Genomic DNA, 20610 nt, shown 5'->3' on the forward strand with positions numbered 1-20610 from the left:
GAGGGACCTGTGCGGTAAGAGCGCTGCACCGAGAGGGTGTTGCGCCAAGAGGACGGTGCGTCGAGAGAGCGCTGCGTCGAGAGGGATCCCGCGCTGCGAGCTCTGCTGCGAGAAGCCGCGCCGAGTGTGCACCGAGAGGACATGCGCGCACTGCGCCGAGAGTGCGCTGCACCGAGAGGGCGCGTGCGCTGCATCGAGAGGGTGCTACGGCGAGTGGGCGCCGTACCCCGCCAAGAGGTACCTGGGCTGACAGGGCGCCCCCCTGTGCCGAAAGGGTGCTGCACCGCCGCGCTTGGGCGCTGTGAGGGCACTGCGAGGGCGCCCTCTCGCGGCGCCCTCGCAGCACCTAAGCGCTGCGGTGCAGCACCCTTTCGGCATGGGGCGGTGCCCTGTCGGCTCGGGAACCTCTTGACTGAGCATGGCGCCCACTCGAAGTAGCACACTCTGGGCTGTCAGCGCAGTGCCCTCTTGGTGCAGCGCGCGTGCGCCATCTCGGCGCAACCTCGGCCCGCCCTCTAGGCGCAGCGCTCACAGCGCGCGCACCCTCTCAGTCCAGCGCCGTCTCGGCGCAGGGCCTTCTCGGTGCGCCGCCCTCTCGGCGCCGCGCCGCTACGATGCGCAACCTCTAGGTGTGGTGCCTTCTCGCCTTGAGGCCTATTTTGCTGTGGCACAGCTCCCTCTTGATGCAACGTGGCGACCACTCGGCGTAGTGCCGAGAGGGCCCTGCACCGAGAGGGCCTTTCGCCGAGAGGGCGCGCACGCAATGAACGCAGCGTCGAGGGGGTGCACCAAGAGGGTGCCGCACCAATAGGCCGCAGCGCCGAGTGGGCGCCACTCTCGCCTTGCGGCACACTCTCGGAACAGTGCCCTCTCGGCACAGCGCACGCGCGCGCCCTCTCGACGCGTTGCCCTCTCGGTGCAGCGCCCTGTCGTCGCAGCGCGGTGCAGCGCGGTGCAGCGCGGTGCAGCGCGGTGCAGCGCAGAGCAGCGCGGTGCAGCGCGATGCAGCGTGATGCAGCGCAGTGCAGCGCGGCGCTCTCTCGGCGTGGCGCCCTCTCTGCGCGGCGCCCTGTCGCGGCGATCCTCTTGCCGTTGCGCAGGGCACTCTCATCGTGGCGCCCTCTCACCGCGTTGTCCTTTCAGCGCTGCGCACATTCGCCACCACGCCGAGGGTTGCGCACTGCGCAGAGAGGGCTTTTGCCGAGAAGGAGCGGCTCCCTGGCAGTGCGACGCCCTCTCACGGTGAGGCTCTTTTAAGGCAGCATGGGCCGCTCTCGTTATGGCACCCTCTTGGCGCGCCGCCCTTTCGGGGATGCGCCATCTTGGCGTGGCGCCCTTTCAGGAAGGCGCCCTTTCAGGGCGGTTCTCTCTAGGCGCAGTGGTCTCTCGGCGCAGTGACCTCTCGGCACAGCCCACAGGCCCTCTCGACACGACGCCTTCATGGCGCGGCGCGCTTCTGGCCCCCTATCGTTGCGACAACTTCTTGGTGCAGAGTTCTCTGGGTGCGGCTTTTTCTCGGTGCCCTCGCGCTACCCTCGTGGCACGGCACCCTCTTGGTGCGGCTGACTCCAGGGATGAAAACGGCAAGTGTGAAAAACCACTGAAAAGTAGCCGGGGTTCGGGGTCCGCATGACCCCATTGGGGAGCCGCATACCCCATTGGGGAGCCGCATGACTCCATTGGTGTATTTGAGTGGACAATGTTCCGTGCCTCCATTGTTGAGGCAGCCGACCTGAGGTGTAGCCTTAAGGTTGTCGGTGCCTGTTGTAGCGACAATGCCCGAAAAGGAAGGGAGTAGAAGAACTTCTTAAGGCTAGACAGATATGTTGGCCTTGAGCGAAGATATGAGACCTCCGGTTCAGGCCGACCAGCGCTTCTGCAAAACTAATAATTCTGACAGGACGAGCCTGCCACATCATTTTTTCCTTTTGAATTTTGGTGTCTATATACTGAGCCCTCTGTAGGCTGAAAACTTTTATTACCATCAAAAGATGTGGCATCTTTTTGTTTCTGAGACATTAAACTGTCCATATCAGTATAGATATCCAATATTTTGTTGTCACCATTGAAATCTGATGTATTTTCAAAGTGTTTCTTTAATTTTTTTGAGCAGTGTATAACACTTCAACACTTTATTTATTACTTGACAATTATTATTATTATTATCATTATTAATTTCTTACTCAACACGTTTTTATTGCTCTGCCCTTTATTTATTACTCTCTTTGTTTTTTACTCATGTGCAATACTGTTCTCTTTTGTACTATTTCTCTGTGAGCGACTGGTACCAGAATTTCCTGAGGGAGCAATCCCAAAGATTAATAAAGTTGAGTCTAAGTTATTGGTCGTCCTGATAAGTTAAGCAGTGATATTTTTTGTGTGACAATTAAACATCAAAAAAGATGGACGGACGTTAACGTGACAACTGCAGGAAGGCGCCGTTACTCTAGGAGCAGTGTGGCACATTATAGGCCTTCGCTCAGAGGAAGAAGAGGAAGCTCCAGCTCAGCTCATTCACTCCCAGTCACCGACGCGCTCGTCTCATCAGTTGCGTTTCCTCTGTCAAGGTCCAACAAGGTGAGTCCAACTGTGCGCGATTTGCCCGCGCCAAACCTTTCGAGGGGCCACTCGAAAACGTTTCGCACTTTCCCACGTCGGCAAAGTCACTCGGGTCAAACTATTTGCTGGATTTGCGCCGCTTTTCACCATCTTGCAAGCATGCTTGTTAGCTCAGTTGCGGGTCGTGTTCGTTTGTTAGCCGGCGAGATCATGTCGCTGTCCGCCATACCTTTAAAAGGTCAACAAAAGGTCATCTTGACAAAGGACGGAAGAAAGTCCAGGCCCAGTGTCGAAATGAAGTCCTTGCTCCAATAATAGTCTTGATGTCGCCAGTAATTCGCGGAGAGTGTTAGCGGAAGTGTCCGCGATGACCTCACATGAGCCAGAGGTGTGATTGGTCACTTTGTCGTGTTGTCATCAAATCGCGTTTGTAACAGTGGCGCTCGACTGTTCATCGAAAGAAATCCGAGCAGGTGTATCACTGTGCATAGTGCATTCTTGTTTTTTCCACTTAAAGTCCGTAATAATAATATTTTTCGTATTCAACAATTGAGTTGGGGGTATGAACATTTGCAGAGCTAAACATTTTTGCCTGTGAATGTTTGTGTTGTACTTTTACTGGACAGGTTATGTCATTGGTCAGGCAAATATAATCACTATTGGTTTTCCCGTTAGTGCTCTGTAGTCGCACACGCTCGCAAACAGCTTGGAGTTATTGCTCATTCCCATACGCTCTGTATCAGGTTGAAGTTTGTGGCTCGTCCAACACGCAACAGCTTTATATTTGGATTGAAGTTATTGGCCGTTTTAAATCCTCACGCTGTCATCTTTGAGTTCTTGTTGGGGCTCAGCGATGATGTTTTATTTTTTGGTTCTTGTTTTCCTCCCTCCAGGTGATTGCCATGTCACTGGCCAAGCCGGTGATGCGAGGTCTGCTGGGAAAGCGCCTGCGCTTTCATCTGCCCATTGCCTTTGGGTTGTCCATCCTGGCAGCTGCTGCCTTCAAGGTGACATAGTTGCTGGCGTTTGTCTTCTCAGTGGCAACCTGTCGGCCAGACCGGTTGAGTCGCAAGCGAGTGGCTAACAGCTCTCTCGTCTTGGTCATTCTAATCCTCTTGTATATGCCTTGAAGTTGTTGACAAAACAATGATTGGCAGTTTAGCCTATTGTCCAACGCGTGAAAAAAAAACAGGACCGGAATCATACGTGATTTATGTTTGTGGATTTTCTGCAATTTCCATTTGAAATAATGAAACAATCATTAATCGACTCAACAGAGAGACAGATCCTTTATTGAACCCGGGGGGAAATTATGTTGCCAGCAGTTACATACATAAACAGGTAGACAATGCAAACATCTGACATGACAAAAAGGATAATAAAAGAGAGGAAGACAATAGATCTGATTCAATGAAATACACAGGTCAATAATAATAATTAATAATTAAATACATCAAATAAACATGAATGGATTCTTAAAATCTTTAGTTGCGGCTCTAGTTTCAAGTTATTGCTCGGCCAGGTTGTTATCATAACAATTTTCCCAGCCGATATCCTTATTTGGTAGCGTTTTGAGCATTACCGCTTTTTGACCAAGAATTCACCCAAAATGTTTTTACGCTGAGAGGGGGTGGATTTTGAAGTGTATCAAAATAAGGCAGATGCGCATTTTGGCTATGGCAACAGGTTTTGCAAATACATGGTGCTGGGGCCAGATACCGCGTCCAACAATTTGGCCGGTAGCTCGCTGTTGGGGCCCGTTCGTATCGTCGTCGCAAACTGTTTGCCACCAATGTCGAACACAACGGCATCCCCGGGTCATGCTCCATTGCTAATTAATGGTAAGATGAAGAAATCACAAATGGAAACAGCTTTCGTTTTGCGTTTTGCGCAGCTTGATGAAATTTGCTCCAAAAATTCTTAACATTTTGGATGGAAACCCGACCAATGCAGTGTCAAGAAAGCCAAAATGATGAAAGCTGCTATGTTTGTACGTGCGTGCAGTACACGGTGACGGAGCCGCGCAAGCAAGCCTATGCTGAGTTCTACAAGCAGTACGACGCCGTCAAGGAGTTCAACGCCATGCGGGAGGCCGGAGTCTTTGAGAGCGCGCGGCCCTCTGGAGATTAAAAGCTGGTCAGCCATCCCGCCACCCACGCCTTGTGCAACAAAACCAGCGTCACCAAATGGGAAATGTTTGCTTTTCTTCCTTGTAGTCGATTCCTGACACTCGTACCTGCTGAGATGCTTCTCTTGAATTTACATCTAATAAATGTGCAGCGATTCAACCAAGGTTTTTTGGGGGGCAGGCGTCCTTCACTTTTTATGCATTATTGTGGAAGTATGTCCTGTTTACCCTTAATCATAATTTATAAAAAATAAAAAGGGGTCTTACTTTAAAATGCAGATGACAATGTGCACTATAGTTTATGCAAGAAATACTAAACAAAAACGATTTTTAAAAAATCTCCAGGTGAAGAACAAAGTTGAATATCATTATAGTGGACAACTTGTGCTAAAATGAGGAAGATTTTAAGACCCTACATTTGGCCTCCATTGGCAGGAATTGCCTTCATTTTGTTTGAATCCAAATCAAAACCTTAGCAATTTTGTGAAAACACTTGCCTTTTTAAACCGCTGACCTACGGAAGAGGATTAGGGTTAGTGAAGAAAAAAAAACGAGGGGTGACAGGATTCTGACTTTTTTCTCAGTCAGAATCCTGTCACCCCTCAGAATTCTGAGAAAAAAGTCAGAATCCTGTCACCCCTCGTTTTTTTTTCTTCACTGGGAAGAAAGTCACAATCCTGTCACCCCTCGTTTTTTTTTGTCCTTCACTGGCCCTAATCCTCTTCCGTACTGACCTCATACTTTTGTCATTGGCAAGTTTTTCCCCGATGACGTTGCGCCCTCTGTCGGTGGGGTCCGTCGCTGCAGCCCCTCTGCTGTCCCCTTTCGTTATCATTCTTCTCCGCTCTTCTTCGTTTCCGCTTCGCTCTTCTTCGACCTTCCTCGTCGGCCTTCGTGCTTCTCCGTTCGTCATCGCTCTTAGTTCCTGGTTGCCCCACCGCCGCCGAATGTCCACGGCGCACCGCCCAACAAGTCCAAAGTTTTCAGAACACGGGAGGAGAGGTGGACACCTTGACGGGGAGCCCCGATCCAAGAGGCTGGTGGCACCTCGCACGACTATGTGACGTGCAAGGCGACAGTGAATTGGGGGCTTTTCGACGAGCGGTTGGAAGCGAAGTCGGCTCTCGCTGTTAGCCACGTAGCGCGTAGCTGCTCCTAGCTCGACAACCAACAGCGCTACCTGTTAGCCACGGCCGCCGCTGGAGAACGGAGCATGGAGAGCAGGGACAAGGTGCAGATGCGGAACCATCCTCGCAGGTAACTGCTGACCTCTTGTTCGCCCCCTTGGTGACGCCGTGACGACATCAGGCGGGCGTGCGACCTGCTGGCTCCCTTCCTGACACTTAAAATGACTTCAATCAGTCCATTTAATTTCAAACCAACCCGAGTTGATTTCCATTCATTAGAAATTTGAAACGACTTGATGGCGGCGCTCTCTTTAAGTTATCGTTCGCTCTGCCGACGGCTCCCTAACAACTTTTTTTTTTTCGGGGGGGAGGGGGCGGCGGCCGTGAATTAATTCGATGACTTCAGTGGAGAAAATTGATTTGGCATCGCATTTTGATGAAATCATGCCACAGATGCGTTCTTAAGACTGCTAGGAACTCCTTGACTTTTTAACTGGGTGTGTGCGAGGCAGGCAGCTGAAGAAGTTGAGCGAGGACAGCCTGACCAAGCAGCCCGAGGAAGTGTTTGACGTCCTGGAGAAGTTGGGTGAAGGGTGAGGCCCGCTACCGTCGCCGTCGCTTGCTCTCTTCACTCTCTCTTTGGCAACCTCCTGTCTGGTGCGCGCGCCCGCGTAGGTCGTACGGCTCCGTGTTCAAGGCTCACTACCGAGAGACGGGAGAGATCGTGGCCATTAAACAAGTTCCCGTCGAGTCAGACCTGCAGGAGATCATCAAAGAGATCTCCATTATGCAGCAGTGCAACAGGTGCCCTCATACTCATGACGCGATCATATGCGGAGCGGTCCTCCGGGCCATGCTCGTAGTATCGGTGGTTAGTTGTAACAACGTGCGTGACCGTCTCCGAGCTGCTTGTGTTTATCTTTCTAACAATCCACAAATCAATCAATTTCATTAACGTTTTTAACAATACCGCAAGTCAATGGTGCGCATAACAATCATTTAAGGTCCCTAACGCTGCCATCATTTTTGTTCATAATTAAAAGCAATGGCGATTTATGTTGCTAACGACACATGGCAGCATTGTTTTCTCGGCAACTTTGACCATAGCAGTCATCGTTCTTCCTTGCTGCTCAGTCCACATGTGGTGCGCTACTACGGCAGCTACTTCAAGAACAGCGACCTGTGGATTGTCATGGAATACTGCGGGGCCGGTTCCGTGTCCGACATCATACGCATACGCAACAAGACGGTAAGACTCAAGCACACCCGCAAGCTGAGAGCGACACACAGTGGGATTTTGAGTTAAAACTAGAAGTTGACTCTGAAGCTAAACGCAAAGCAGATGCATGCAAAGCTGTGTCTGGACTATGGCAATACTCACAAGTGCTTCATTTCAACTCAACCGGTGTGCTTTTGCGTAGCTGAGCGAGGAGGAGATGGCCAGCATCCTTCAGTCCACACTCAAGGGATTGGAGTATCTTCACTTTATGAGGAAAATCCACCGTGACATCAAGGCGGGAAATATCCTGCTCAACACGGACGGTCAGGCCAAGCTAGCCGACTTTGGCGTTGCCGGTCAACTGACGGTTGGTCTGCCGCCGTGCCCCCCCCCCTTTACCTGCCCCTTTTGCCCTCCCTAACTCGCCTCACTTCTGCTGGCTCCTCCCGGCAGGACACCATGGCCAAGCGGAACACGGTGATCGGGACACCCTTCTGGATGGCGCCCGAGGTGATCCAGGAGATTGGCTACAACTGCGTGGCTGACATCTGGTCGCTCGGCATCACCGCCATCGAGATGGCTGAAGGCAGGCCGCCCTACGCTGACATCCACCCCATGAGGGTGAGGCGGCCCAAAACCAACAGCCACTCTTTTGCTCCTCACACCCGAATCCTTTCTACAGCTTGTTTGACTGAAAAGTGCCGAAATGTCCTCCACAAAAGCAGACTGTGTCTTCTGACAGGCCATCTTCATGATCCCCAGCAACCCCCCGCCGACGCTGCGTGACCCGGACGTGTGGTCGCCTCAGTTCCGGGACTTTGTGAGCCAGTGTTTGGTGAAGAACCCCGAGATGCGGGCCACCGCCACACAGCTGCTGCAGGTAGATGTGCTGCCAAATTGTCCATTTTGCTGGCTTTGCTTGGCAAGTCAGCGTTGAATGAAAATCGAAAAAAATGGAGCAGGGGCTCACTAAAACGATTTGCCATTTGAAATCCAATGCGTTTCTTAAAAACCTTCTATTCAGTAACAGCATCTACACGAATGTACTAGTACAACAACAAATACAACTTTATTTAATAAAACATCGGGAGACAGACAGATCGCTCCTCATTGCAGCGTCCAATCACGCAGTCATTCAGTCTCACACACACGCACGCAAACACACACACACACAGACACACAATATGCACACTCTCTCACACACACACACACACACCCTTCCTCTCTCTCACGCTCCCCCCTCATTTGTTTTGTTTGCACTGATGTTTCATTGGCTAAAGGAATGGCTAGTCAGCTGGTTCTCAACTACTACAACGTTTGAAACAACAGCAAAACGTTGACAACAAAACACCCTTTCCTCTCTCACTCTTTCCCCTGTTGATTCAATTGCACAGACTTAAATTGCACAGGCTAAACGAAAACGAAAACGCTGGTCAGCTGGTGGTTCTCAACTACTACCTTTCAAAACAACAGTAAAACGTTAACAATAAACCCTAGTTCACAACACATTTGTGTACTGACTGTATCAAAGACCTGGGTACGTTTTAACTCGGCATTGTGCAAGATTTTCATTCCATACGAAATTACCCACAGAAGAAGGGCAATGGGTACCTAACCATAAAAAGGGATGGGTTGCCTTGCTAACCTAACTGCTGCTGTCTTTACTCATTGTCATAAAGACTTCTCTTTCTTTTTTCATTCCCCGATTTAAAATGCCGCAACATCTTTATGGCTACGAGTCCATGACACGCTGCTGCAAAGCATGCAGCGCTACTAGTCTACAAAACACGTGACAGAATCAATAATGACGTCACGCAAGGCCTATCGCTTACAGCGTAGTGCGCGTATTGGGCACGCTGCTACTTCGTAGGCAAATCGAGTCATGACGTGAAGGATTTGGAATGGACAAGAAGTCAAATGTCATACCTTATGGGACACTAAAATTTTCACAATCAAGTCCTTTTTTTTTTTCCCGCAAAAAAAACAACCTCTTTCTAGATTAGTCCTATATTTTTCCAGGAAATTAAATTAGACAATGATGATAGTTTGTTTTGTAAAAAACAAAGCATCATATTCAAAACACGGCAAGGTAAGCTGTGGACATCTTGTGAGGTTGGAGTCACATTTCCAGCCATCATCTATACCGCTTGTCCCCACGGGGGTCGCGGGCGTGCTGGAGGCTATCCTAGCAGTCATCGGGCAGTAGGTGGGGGACACCCTAAACCGGTTGCCAGCCAATCACAGGGCACACAGACAAACAACCATCCACCCTCACACCTATGGGCAATTTGTAGTGCTCAATCGGCCTACCAAGCATGTTTTTGGGATGTGGGAGGAGAAAACCAACACGGGCACGGGGAGAACATGCAAACTCCACACAGGGAGGGCCGGAGATGAAGTTGAACCCGCACCCTCCTAACTGTAACCAGTGCTCCATCGAGCCGCTGGAGTTACATTTAATAATTAAAGAAAATAATTTGAGAAGTTGCAACATTTTCCCTGAATAGTCAAACTTCTTTTGTTCAGGCGTTTCCCACTACTTTTGTCCCTTTAGTGTGAGTTTATTCATTAGCCCGTCTCGTTGTGGAAGCTTGCAAGCCAAGAAGTGATCTTACCTGTTTGAATGACACCATGATTAGTGTTGTTGTTGTTTTCTCCAGCACGCTTTCATCAAGGCGGCCAAGCCTGGCAGCATCCTGAGAGCGCTCATCAACGACGCCATGGACATTAAAGCCAAACGCCAGCAGGCGGTACACGCCGAGCGGGATGACGAAAATGATGACGCCAATTCTGTAGGCCTACAATGTGTTGGATCACAAAACTGTCCTCCATTTGAGCCTCTCTTGTTCTACTCTGCCAGTCAATTATTGACTGTCGTTTTCTGCCTTCCAGGAAGAAGACGACGAGGCGGACCAAGGGACCATGGTGAGGGCGGGACCGGGTGGCTTGGCAACCATGCGCGCCGCCACCACGTCGGGCCAACCAGACCCTAACGACCAGACGGGAAGCGTGCGCTCGCAGTTGGGCACCATGATCATCAACTCGGACGACGAGGACGAGGCAGGGACCATGAAAAGTGCGTCAACTTATCTTCAAAATGGCCAATATTTCAAATATGGCATGCGCCGCCACTAGCCTAAAGACGAGACGGCCTTCTGACAAACATGCTTTGCAATATGGGTGATATTGCACCTGTTAACTGTGTTCACTCTTGTGATGTTGGCGAGTGGAGCAGCCATGCCCGAGCAGCTGGGATGTTGTGCCGCCTCCTGACATATGGGGAAAATAAATTTTGGCCATTTCTCTTTACTCGTTACTCTTGGCTCTCAGCTCGCTGTTTGTTTGGATGGAGTAATGACTGAATGAAAGCAACAAATTCTGCAATTGCACATAGGAGGGTTGTTGTGGGGGGGGGCACTTCTTGCCTAGCGATTAATGCCAAGTCAGGGCTACCAGTTAGATGACTGATGAGGCTTGTTTGCTGCCCGGTGCTGATTCCAATATTTGACATGAAAAAAAAAATGCCTCCAAAATTGAAAATGAATTTTTAGGAGCTTCATACTTGCAAAAATGCAAATGTTGAATGCTTGGACAACACTTACTCCTTTGCGATTTAACTCCAAAACAGACCAAAAAAATGCAATCATACGGCCATCCAATGAGAAAATGCCGGCCAGCCAAAAGGGCCCTTTTTTTGATGAGCGTGCGCTTTTGCCTGTCTGTCAGGGACGGACGAGGCGTCTCCGCCCGCCAAGCCGTCCTTCCTGGAATACTTTGAGCAGAAGGAGAAGGAGGCCAGCAGCAGAGGAGTGGACCGCAAAGCACCGGCGGACGCCCATCTAGAGCCGGTGAGTGCGCCCAATATGAACAAGCTCCAAAATATCAGTCTGGGGCCACAACTCGTGACCGTAACCATTCGCCAAACTGTGTCAATTGTTGTTTTTTTTCACTCAAATCTGATAATTAAAAAAAACATGTTTACATTCCCCTTCCTTTCCAATATAGAGTGCAGGAAATGTGCAAACATGTTGGGCCAATGATGGCCTAACGTCTGTCACTTGGCGCAATTGCAACGGATTGATTTCGAAGTCTTGTCGTACACATGAAGCGCACTGGCTCAAAGGTGGGCATTCAATTCGAGATAGCATCTTGGAGTTGGGCGGCAATCGTGACTCGCAAGGTTTAGCGCCGTTTGGCTCGGCTCAGACCGCACGCCAAAGAGAGACAATTGTTTTCCCTCAACCGAGGCGTGGCAGCGATGACGCGGTCCAAGCCACCCACACTGCCAGCTCTTTGTTCTCTCGGAAGCTTCTCAACGGGCTCGAGGCTCTGCCACCGCCAGAGTCCAAACGTAGCTGTGTTGAAGGCTTTGAAGCGGGGCTGCCGACGGCTCGTATCTTGAGCCAAACGAACGAGCTCATCTTGCACTCGTCTCCTTTGTGGGAGGAGATGGCGCTCATAGTGAAGCTGACGAAGTGAAGCCCACTCAGCTGCCGTCTCCGGCGAGACCATTGCCGTCAGTGCCTTTATGTGACATGACTGCCGCCGCAACCTGCCTTTCCACACGCCGGACGTGTTGACGTTGCGCCCATGTTCTCAGGCGAGTTCGTGGTCGGTGGAGGACCTGCGTGTGCGTCTGGCCGCCTTGGACCCGCAGATGGAGCAAGAAATGGAGGAGATCCGTCAGCGCTACCAGGCCAAGAGGAAACCCATCCTGGATGCCATCGAGACTAAGAAGAGGCGACAGCGGCAGGACAACTTGTGACTCCGCTCACACGCCTCGATGAACATCAAGTACCATCTTTGATCGGCCCATCAAATCCAAATGAAGAAGGCGAAGAGCATTGCCTCGTTTTGACAAAGCAACAACTTGACATCGCCTGGGCATCACCCATTTTGCTTTGCCTGCAACTTGGATTGTACCCCATGTGGCCATCAACTCCAGTTTTAGGACTTTCTTGGTACTCCAATCAAATGATTTGGGGGGTTATAAGCCAAATGCATGATAAACTTTTTGGATTTCTAATTTGGAGGATCCCAACCGCTCACCAGCCCGCTGATGGCATGGCGGCCATCTAGTGGCGCCACTTTTCTTCACTTGTCTGGTTCGTGCCGTTGCTCCTCAGAGTGAAATGTCAATTTTGGATGCGCTACTACTGTTAGTCGAAAGCACTGGAGGAGAAAATACTGAAATGTTCTCATTTTTGACAAGCTGTGTTATCGGAAACAGAATGTTTGAATTTTCGGGACACTTTTCAAAACTTTTTCAGAGAAACTTGAGTGTGGTGCACTCTTGTCTTGTGCTGGGGAGGAGGTTGTTTATGGCGGAGAGCTTGCTTTTTCATCAATTCAGCCTGCAATCCATTGAGCGGCCTTTTGAGATGCAGTGAAGTCTTCCACATTTTGCATAACTGCAAATGTACACGGAACCAGACGCTTTGTTGACAAAACGTTGACTTCAAGTTGTTGTGGTTTTTTTTTTCATTATTGTACTGTTGCCTTCAAGTGTGATGTTTGCCCTATTGAAGGTGTCAACGGTATAAAGACCCCAGAAATAGTTTTCAAGGTGCTTTTTATTGGCATCTTCACAACATGTTGATGCGGCTCCATCAGGAAAACCCAAAAACCGAGACAAACACTGAATTGGGGAAAATCAAACAAAAACACAACTCTGTCATACAAATTATTGTTCTAACACAGATGGCACTGAAATAAGATGTTTTCTCCACTTTGGAATGTGATGTTTTCAACATCTTTCATGTGTGACTGCTGGGATAGGCTCCAGCAAGCCTGTGACCGCCGTGGGGACAAGCGCTCTAGAAAATTGATGAATTTTGAATTGTTTGACTGTGAATTTTACAACAAATTGAAAAAACAGTATTTTGATGGATGCCTAAAAAACATTGTTAGAAAGCCAAATTCAAATGACAGCACAGTACAACAAATACATGTCATCACGTCAGCCAGACATTTTAGAGTTTTGTCATGAATGTGTACTTTTTTCATGTGTTTTTTCATATGTTTAATGAAAAAATGTCAACTCAGATTATGCCAAGATATTTTTTTTAGACTTTGTGAAATTTTCTGCCTGTCATGTTTATTTAACAAAAACTTATTTTTTTTAAAATACAGAATGGCTCACGAGTTTCCATACATAAGAAAGTCTGGAAACTTGGGGGGTTAGCTTGACATTGATGCGTAAGAGAAAAAAAAAATCATTTAAACACTAACCCATTCACTAGAGCGTGAGCGAGCACACGCACACTTTGGAGTCAACATCCTCAGACGCACATGCGCGCGCACACGCACATTAACAAGGCAAACTCCACACACGCGCACCCTAAACCTGTGTCCCAATTGGCAGACTGGGTCCTCGGAAGGCCACATTTTGAAATGAATGGCGTAATTTCCTGTACGAGAGGACCGCACGTGGGATACCAATTCACTTCAAACTTGTACCAAATGGCCAGGGTTGATGCTGTGGGGAGCCCAAGATGGCCTTGAAAGCGTTCTGCGGAAATGACGTAAGTTGACCAAAAATGCTACCTTCAGACAACGAAGCAGTCTTTAACAGAGCAACAGAGAGTTTGCGAGGGAGCGTCCTGGAAAGTTGTGCTCTTTTCGGAGACGTCCCCATTTCAACCTCCTCAGTCAGTGTGTAAATGTCGCACGTCCCCACTCATGCGCGCGCCCACACACAAGTACACAGTCAAACCCCCGCCAGCGGAGTCAGTCCTTAGGGGCAAATCGAGAGCGAGCAAGCGTTCTGAAGTGAAGACATCTCGAGGATTCTGAAGAAGTTGTGAGTGTGCCTCTTATTTGTGAGTACTTGCAACATCTGCACACACGCGACTTGACAGATGTGGACACATGATGGACAGGTGAGATTGTGGCAACCAAAGTCTGCCTTTTTAAATATGTCGACTTGGGTTTTCAGGTTGTGGTGTTCGTTGTCTGTATTCTATAGTTTGTGTTGGTCTGTGTCTTTCTAAAATGTTTGAATCTTTTAACAGTTGTTGATGCCCCAGTAACATTAGCCAACTATTTTGTCTTCGTGTTTTCATGTCTATGTCACGTGTAGCAGGCAGAAACATTGTACTTTGGAACCATACCCCCATTCAAACCCTTCATGTTCAAACCCTTGTTTGAATCACTGGCACTAATTCCAAACCCTCATTTGAAACCCTAAGCCAGGGGTCTCAAAGTCCGGTCTTCGGGGGCCGCATTCCTACATGTTTTCCAAGTTTCCCTTGTTAAACACACCTGATTCAAATGATCAGTTCATTCTCACGTTCTGCAGCAGCCTGATAATTAAATCAGGTGTGTTTAACGAGGGAAACTTGGAAAACATGTAGGAATGCGGCCCCCGAGGACTGGACTTTGAGACCCCTGCCCTAAGCCAACTAACACCCTACACTTTATTTTAAAATTCGAACCTTTACAACTTTACGCCTGTATTCTTTTCCCCTCAGGGGTCGCCACAGCGAATAATCTGTTTCCAACTCACCCTATCCTGTGAATCATCTTTCCTCACCCCAGCTAACTTCAACTAACTTTAAGCCTGTATTCTAATTGCTAATTTGGCACGCTCACCATGGATTAACAACCTCGTTTAAAACCTTAACCTCATTGTGGAATCCTACCCATAGATCAATTGCTGTTTTTTTTGTGTTTGCTACTGTCTGAGTTAGGTGCTCGCTGAGCCGGTAAATATGACTATCTTATAATATTGGGCATGAGTCAAAGTTTTTCAACCAAATATCATATGACAGGGCCTCACCACAAGGGTTAAGCCTAACACACACTCCAACCCTAGTTAGAAACATCAACCCCGAGTTTAAAATCCTAAGCCTTCTTTAAAAGTCTCACTTGAAAGTGGATCGAACGCGGCTTTTCAAACGTCCCTTCTTGAGAGCGAGAGCCATTTGGCTTGGACCTGGAGAGCCAGGAGAGGTTGACGGCTGGGAGGACACGAGGACAAAGTTGGCCAGCGGACAGCCAGAAGGCAGCCACGTGTCCCGCTCGTATTCTCAAGCGTTGTTGTCCATCTAACGGGCGTCAGGAAACGCCACGAGATGACAAATAGGAACAAAGAGGAAGCAAATGAGGGCGAATGTCGGCAAAGGCGTCCTTAGAACACTTCAGCCACGTGGCAGCGTGTGTTTTGAGAGGAATGTTTTATAAGAGAGGTTACTGGAGGTCACGTCAACTCAGCATTTGCACATGATGCCATGTGTCCTTTCTCAATATTCTTCACTGCAGGTTCTGGCCTTCTGCATGGCGTCGACTACCCGGCCCCGCCCCTTCCTCCTCGTCTGCGCACTGACGTGGGCGATGGCGGTCGCCGAGCCGGCCGGATGCAAGATCCGCATCACGGACAAAGGCCTGGACATGCGTAAGACCGCTCGCCCGCCCGCTAGTTGCCCATGAGCTGCCTGTGTTGTGTTTTTGCCTATAGTCAAGTGGGAGACGCAGAAGTTTGTGGAGGAGGAGCTGAGCAACATCAGCATGCCCGAGATGAGTGGCAAGGAGGGAAACTTCCAGTACACCGTCAGCGAGTGGGTAGTGGCGTCAGGCGCAGCGATACCTGTTCTCGTGGCGCATGGCAAGCGCATGTGCGCATCCCTGCACACTCCAACTCAACAATGTCCACTGTAACCAAAGTAGCACTTCCTTGCCATGCCACAGCATGGCACTCCAACATAATGGTGGAATGTGATCATGTCACGCAACAGCCCAATGCTATGACATAACACATTGGCGTGACGCTATCAGCTAACGCCACAACCAAACACTGCACGGTAACACTGTGACACCATTAAACCACGTAATGTTGTCATCTCATGCTAAGTTGTCAAACTGCTACATGCTCTGCGGCGAAACGCTATAGCCTAATGCTACGTTACGATATTATGGAGGGAAGCTACACATCTGGTTGTCAGTCTGTCGCTCCATGACAAAAGCTACGCTGCAACGGCATGGAAAGCTGCAGTGTAGCACCGCGCCCTAATTCCCCAAGGGAGCCTTTGGTCAAGGGGCTGTGGCCTAACAGCAGGCTAGGGCGTATTAAATGAGATGGCGCAGCGTTGTGGCCAGCTGACCGTTGCTGATTGTTGCGTGCTTTATCCAGTGTGAAGATCACAGCTCTCAACCTGACTTACGCCGACTTGAGCTTCTCGCCTGAGGCAGGCGTGACGTTTGACGTCCAGAACTCGTCCATCGCGCTCAGTTTCCACCGACAGCTCCTCTACTGGTTCTTGTGAGTTCTGGCGCCGCCGGTGGCCAAGCCACGAAATGGCTCGCACTCGCTAATCAATGATTTCTAAATCATCAGTTACGACACAGGAAAGATCGAGGCGTCGGCCGAGGGCGTCTGCATTAACGCAGCACTCGGCTTGGGCCGAGACACATGCGGACGCCTCAAGATCAACAACGTCACCTGTGAAGCCAAAATCCAGAGGATGAGGGCAAGGTTTGGCGGGACGCTCGGGTAAGGAGGTCGTCGCTGATGTCATCTGTGACGTCACGGCCCACGTCCTGATTTACCCACAGGAGAGTCTACGACTTCCTGGGCAAGTTCCTCACCACCGGCATGCGCTTACTCCTCAACAAGCAGGTGTGTCTGTGAGTCCCGTTGGCGGCATCGCCGCTCATCTGTCTTCCTGTCATCGGTCTTCCTCCCGCTGGTGAGTACCCGCTTCCTGGCATTTAACGGCCAGCTGTGCGCCTGCGCATGCAGATCTGTCCGGCCTTGCAGCAGGCGTCTCTGCTGCATGTCAACTCCATGCTGGAGAGCATTCCTGTGAGAGCGGAGGTGGACAGCTACATCGGGATCGACTACGCACTGACAGACGACCCGTTGGTGACGTCTCGGAGCCTGGATATGAACTTCCGAGTAGGGCGCGGTGCGAGGCGCGCGGCTTGCAACACGTGTGCATGACGCGTGCCGCCTGCTGTTGGCAGGGGATGTTCTTCCACCTGCGTGACGACGAGCATGACGCACTGGGCAACTATGCAGTGGAGCCCACGATCCTAGAGTACGACAGGATGGTCTACTTGGCCCTATCGGAGTTCTTCTTTGACAGCGGGCTGTTCTCCTACTACAAGGCAGGAATTTTCCAGATGAACGTCACCAACGACAACGTGAGCCACCACCACCAGCACTTGATGAGTCTTGCCGGCCGGCGAGCCACAAAGGTCTTTGACTGTTTGTCCCTTTGGCAGATGCCCAAAGATTTGGAAATGCTGCTGAGGACAACCTACTTTGGAACCATCATGATGCTGGCGAGTGGCATCGTGTCTCGGATGTTTGTTTTTGGCGTGCTTTTGCCGCATTGTCACCTGCACCTGTGATGTTTGCCCTACCCTTATCCCCCGACGTCTGTTTCTGTGTCTTTGGTGTTGCTTATTCCACATCTTGGGTGTGTTCGCTTTCCTAGTATCTCGGTTTTGCGTGCGTTTCAAAGCGTTCCCCTCCTTTCAACGTCTTCACCTATCGGCCATGTCCGTCAGTGTTGCTGTGTTTAATGTGCCCGTTTTCTGAGCATTTTTCACATGTCTTTGATATCCGTGTTTGCGTTTTTTCATTTGTCTTCTCAAGTCTGTTTGCACATCTTTACTATCCATAATCAAGGGTCTTCAATGTCTTTTTAAATCGCTGGTGTGTCTTTGATGCTGACCTCTGTAATCTTTGATTGCATTTGAGACGTGCTTCCCAGTGCATTTCTTTGACTTAGGTCTTTCCAGTGTGCTTGGATGTCTTGTGTTGTGTCGTCGATGTCTGTCATTCAACCGGCATGCAAAGCGTTGACTTGCGTTGCGTTTGTTAGAATCCGGCGTTGATGGACTCGCCCGTGTCTTTGGAAATGACTGTCAATGCACCACCAAAGTCCATCATCAAGACGTCCGGCGCCACCGTCGCCATGACGGCTGTGGTCAAGGTGATGATGATGCCTGCCGGCCAGCCGCCCATGCAGCTCAGCAGCATGACCATGGTATGCGCACTTATCCTCCTCATGCCAAGAGTCCTCGAAAGGTCAGGATGTTGTCTTCTGCGCTTCTCCAGGAAAGCAAATTTAACGCCAACGTTTTTATCCGAGGAAAACATTTGGCAGTACAAGTCGACCTGCGCAGGTACGCACGCGCGCAGTCGCATGCCCACAAGTGCACCCGTGTGGACCTTCACCTTTGATTCTTTCAGGTTCAAAATCTACTCCAACCAGTCAGCGTTGGAATCTCTGGCAGTAAGAGAGGCTCGCTTCTCTAACATTCTTGATGTGTGGTCTTTCATGCCTGCTTTTCAAGTCTCAGATTGGTCTGTCCACTGTGATGCCACCCCCCTGCCTTTGAAATCCAAGTGTGTCTACGGCATTTCCATTTTGAATGGCTTGAAGTCTATTGTTGGCATATGGCTTCAATGTGCCTGTCTGCTCTGTTTTTCATGTGCGGTCTCTTGTCTTCAGCCATTATCTTTGATGTTTGTGGTAGTGTCTTTGGAGTGTCCGATTTTTGCATCTTTGACATGTGTCAGTTGTTGGCATCTTCTTGGGTGTTGATGTGTTCCTTTGGCATCCGTTAGCTGATTCCACTGCAGGCTCCTCTGAAGACCATGTTGCAGATGTCCGTGGTACCTCTTATCAACAGTAAGGCGACATCAACGCACGACACATTCCAGTCCACGCTCATTACGTGTGTGCACGCCTACCTTTCCAGACTGGATCAAGCGAGGTGTTCGTATTCCTCTGGCAGATGGGATGGACCTCATCGAGGAAGTGGTGGTGTACCACAACGTAAGTGTTTGCGTGCATGTGTGAGACACATCCACGACCGCACTGACCTGTGGCACCCTGCAGGGTTTCATCGTGATTGGAGCAAACCTCCACTTCAACAAAAGCCTGCGGGAGATGGTGGCCATCCCTGTCGCTGCCAAATGAATATGTGCGTGCGTCCATCGGCCTTTGTGTACACACACACACACACACGTTAATAGGAATGTAAATATGAAAAAAAGTACCCGTGTTGTGTAATTTTCAGCGGTTATTCGAGGCAATAAACCAGTGTGGAAAACAAATTGGTTTCTTACTGTTTCTTATCGGGGGCAAGAAGGAGGACGCTGGTACAGTTTTGTCCCGCCCATCTTGGAGACCTTAACCTCGACTTTACGTACCATGCCATCGTTGCTGGGGAAGACCTGAGTAATCAGTCCCAAAGGCCACTCGTTTCTCACGAGCTGATTGTCTTTGAGAAGGACAATGCTCCCAGGCTGGATGTCTGGGGTGGGAGCCTGCCACTTCTGTCGTGGCTGAAGTGATGCGAGGTATTGCTTCTTCCATCTATCCCAGAACGTTTGGGCCAGATGTTGGACTTGGCACCACTGGGACTTGTGGAGGTCTTTGATCCAGTCACCGACTGGGGCTGAAGGTACACTCACCTGCTAGGTGAGGAGGGTTGCTGGAGTAAGAATGAAAGGATCGTCCGGGTCAGTAGACACTGGAATCTGAGGTCTGGCGTTGATGATCGCAGTGACCTCCGCCATCAGTGTGGAGAGTGCTTTGTGGCTGAGTCTCGAAGTTCCAAGCTGGAGGAACATTGAGTCCAGGATCTTTCGTGCTACTCCAATCATCCTCTCCCACGAACCGCCCATGTGAGAGGTGTGTGGAACGTTGAACTTCCATGCACATCCTTGGCCCAGGAGGAACTTCTCGACCGAAGCGTTGTCGACGTTCGAGGGGATCTTCAACTCCTTACAAGCGCCGACAAAGTTGGTTCCTCGATCGGAACGGATGAGCTTCACAGGGCCCCTGACGGCAAGGAAACACCGGAGGGTGTTGATGAAGCTGGAGGTGTCTCAGGACTCAATGTCTTCGATGTGGACGGCTCGTACACTCATGCACGTAAATAACACTGCCCACTGCTTACTGTGAGCGAGGCCACCTCTCGTACGGCGTGATGATACGGTCCATGGTCCGAACACATCGATGCCCACGTTCGTGAATGGAGGTTCGGTAAAGAGGCGGTCTGCCAGAAGGTCGGCCATCTTCTGTGTTTGGGGGTGCCACGCAGTTTGAGACATGTGACACACCCGTGGATCAGGCTGCTCACGCGCCTTTTGCCGCCAATTATCCAGCCCGCACAGCGCCCTGAGTGAACAGTCATCCCTGATGTTTTGTCTTCTCATGGTGGTGTCGAACCAAGAGTGTTGCTATGTGATGTTTTCCAGGTATGATGAGATGGGTTTTCTCCTCTTGCTGGAGCTGCGCTTCTCTGACACGACCTCCGACCCTCAGCAGACCATCAGCGTCGATGAAGGAATCTAAGGTTTTGAGAGGGCTGTCTGTAGAACGTTTCTCCTTCTTTCACAGACAGGCGTACTCGTGAGGGTAGATCTCCTCTCGAACTGCCCGGATGATGGTTCTTTTAGACTGAGAGAGTTCGTCGATTGAGATTACTGCGTGGCAGTGATGCCAACCTTTGCAGCCACTGGCTTCGGTTGTAGAATTCTTCTGGAAACAACAAGCAACATGGGTTAGGCGAGCTATGGCGTGGGTCAATGATGTCCAACTTGAAAACTTGGAGAA

At 50.0% G+C, this 20610-nt stretch overlaps 3 protein-coding genes across 8 annotated transcripts; all 3 read left to right on the forward strand.

Annotated features, from left to right (window-relative positions):
* The first annotated feature begins 2422 nt into the window (after positions 1–2422).
* cox6c (cytochrome c oxidase subunit 6C) lies at positions 2423–4851 on the forward strand. Of its 2 annotated transcripts, XM_049734304.1 has the most exons (4): positions 2423–2577; positions 3453–3566; positions 4564–4695; positions 4776–4851. In XM_049734304.1, the coding sequence occupies exons 2-3, from the start codon at positions 3462–3464 to the stop codon at positions 4687–4689; spliced, it is 231 nt and encodes a 76-aa protein (XP_049590261.1). In that variant the 5' UTR covers positions 2423–2577; positions 3453–3461; the 3' UTR covers positions 4690–4695; positions 4776–4851. The 2 variants fall into 2 exon arrangements, with proteins under 2 accessions (XP_049590261.1, XP_049590260.1); XM_049734303.1 differs by having other exon boundaries at positions 4564–4851.
* Positions 4852–5506: 655 nt separating this feature from the next.
* Positions 5507–13079, forward strand: LOC125977571 (serine/threonine-protein kinase 4). The gene is made up of 11 exons (XM_049734288.2): positions 5507–5944; positions 6327–6407; positions 6490–6618; positions 6949–7063; positions 7236–7400; positions 7487–7654; positions 7776–7913; positions 9694–9825; positions 9926–10109; positions 10760–10881; positions 11634–13079. Exons 1-11 carry the CDS (start codon positions 5901–5903, stop codon positions 11796–11798), a joined length of 1443 nt encoding a protein of 480 aa, XP_049590245.1. The 5' UTR covers positions 5507–5900; the 3' UTR covers positions 11799–13079.
* A 246-nt stretch (positions 13080–13325) lies between these two features.
* Positions 13326–19103, forward strand: pltp (phospholipid transfer protein). Of its 5 annotated transcripts, XM_049734279.2 has the most exons (15): positions 13346–13557; positions 15296–15428; positions 15492–15591; positions 16164–16292; positions 16368–16523; positions 16586–16649; positions 16773–16928; positions 16997–17176; positions 17258–17317; positions 17863–18027; positions 18099–18166; positions 18234–18276; positions 18612–18675; positions 18746–18822; positions 18886–19103. In XM_049734279.2, exons 1-15 carry the CDS (start codon positions 13528–13530, stop codon positions 18964–18966), a joined length of 1506 nt encoding a protein of 501 aa, XP_049590236.1. In that variant the 5' UTR covers positions 13346–13527; the 3' UTR covers positions 18967–19103. The 5 variants fall into 5 exon arrangements, with proteins under 5 accessions (XP_049590232.1, XP_049590236.1, XP_049590233.1 ...); XM_049734275.2 differs by having other exon boundaries at positions 13326–13557; positions 18612–18822; XM_049734276.2 differs by lacking the exon at positions 13346–13557 and adding an exon at positions 13566–13914 and having other exon boundaries at positions 18612–18822.
* Positions 19104–20610: the final 1507 nt, after the last annotated feature.

This window comes from Syngnathus scovelli, chromosome 11 (assembly GCF_024217435.2).
Source record: "Syngnathus scovelli strain Florida chromosome 11, RoL_Ssco_1.2, whole genome shotgun sequence".
Taxonomy (NCBI): Eukaryota; Metazoa; Chordata; class Actinopteri; order Syngnathiformes; family Syngnathidae; genus Syngnathus; species Syngnathus scovelli.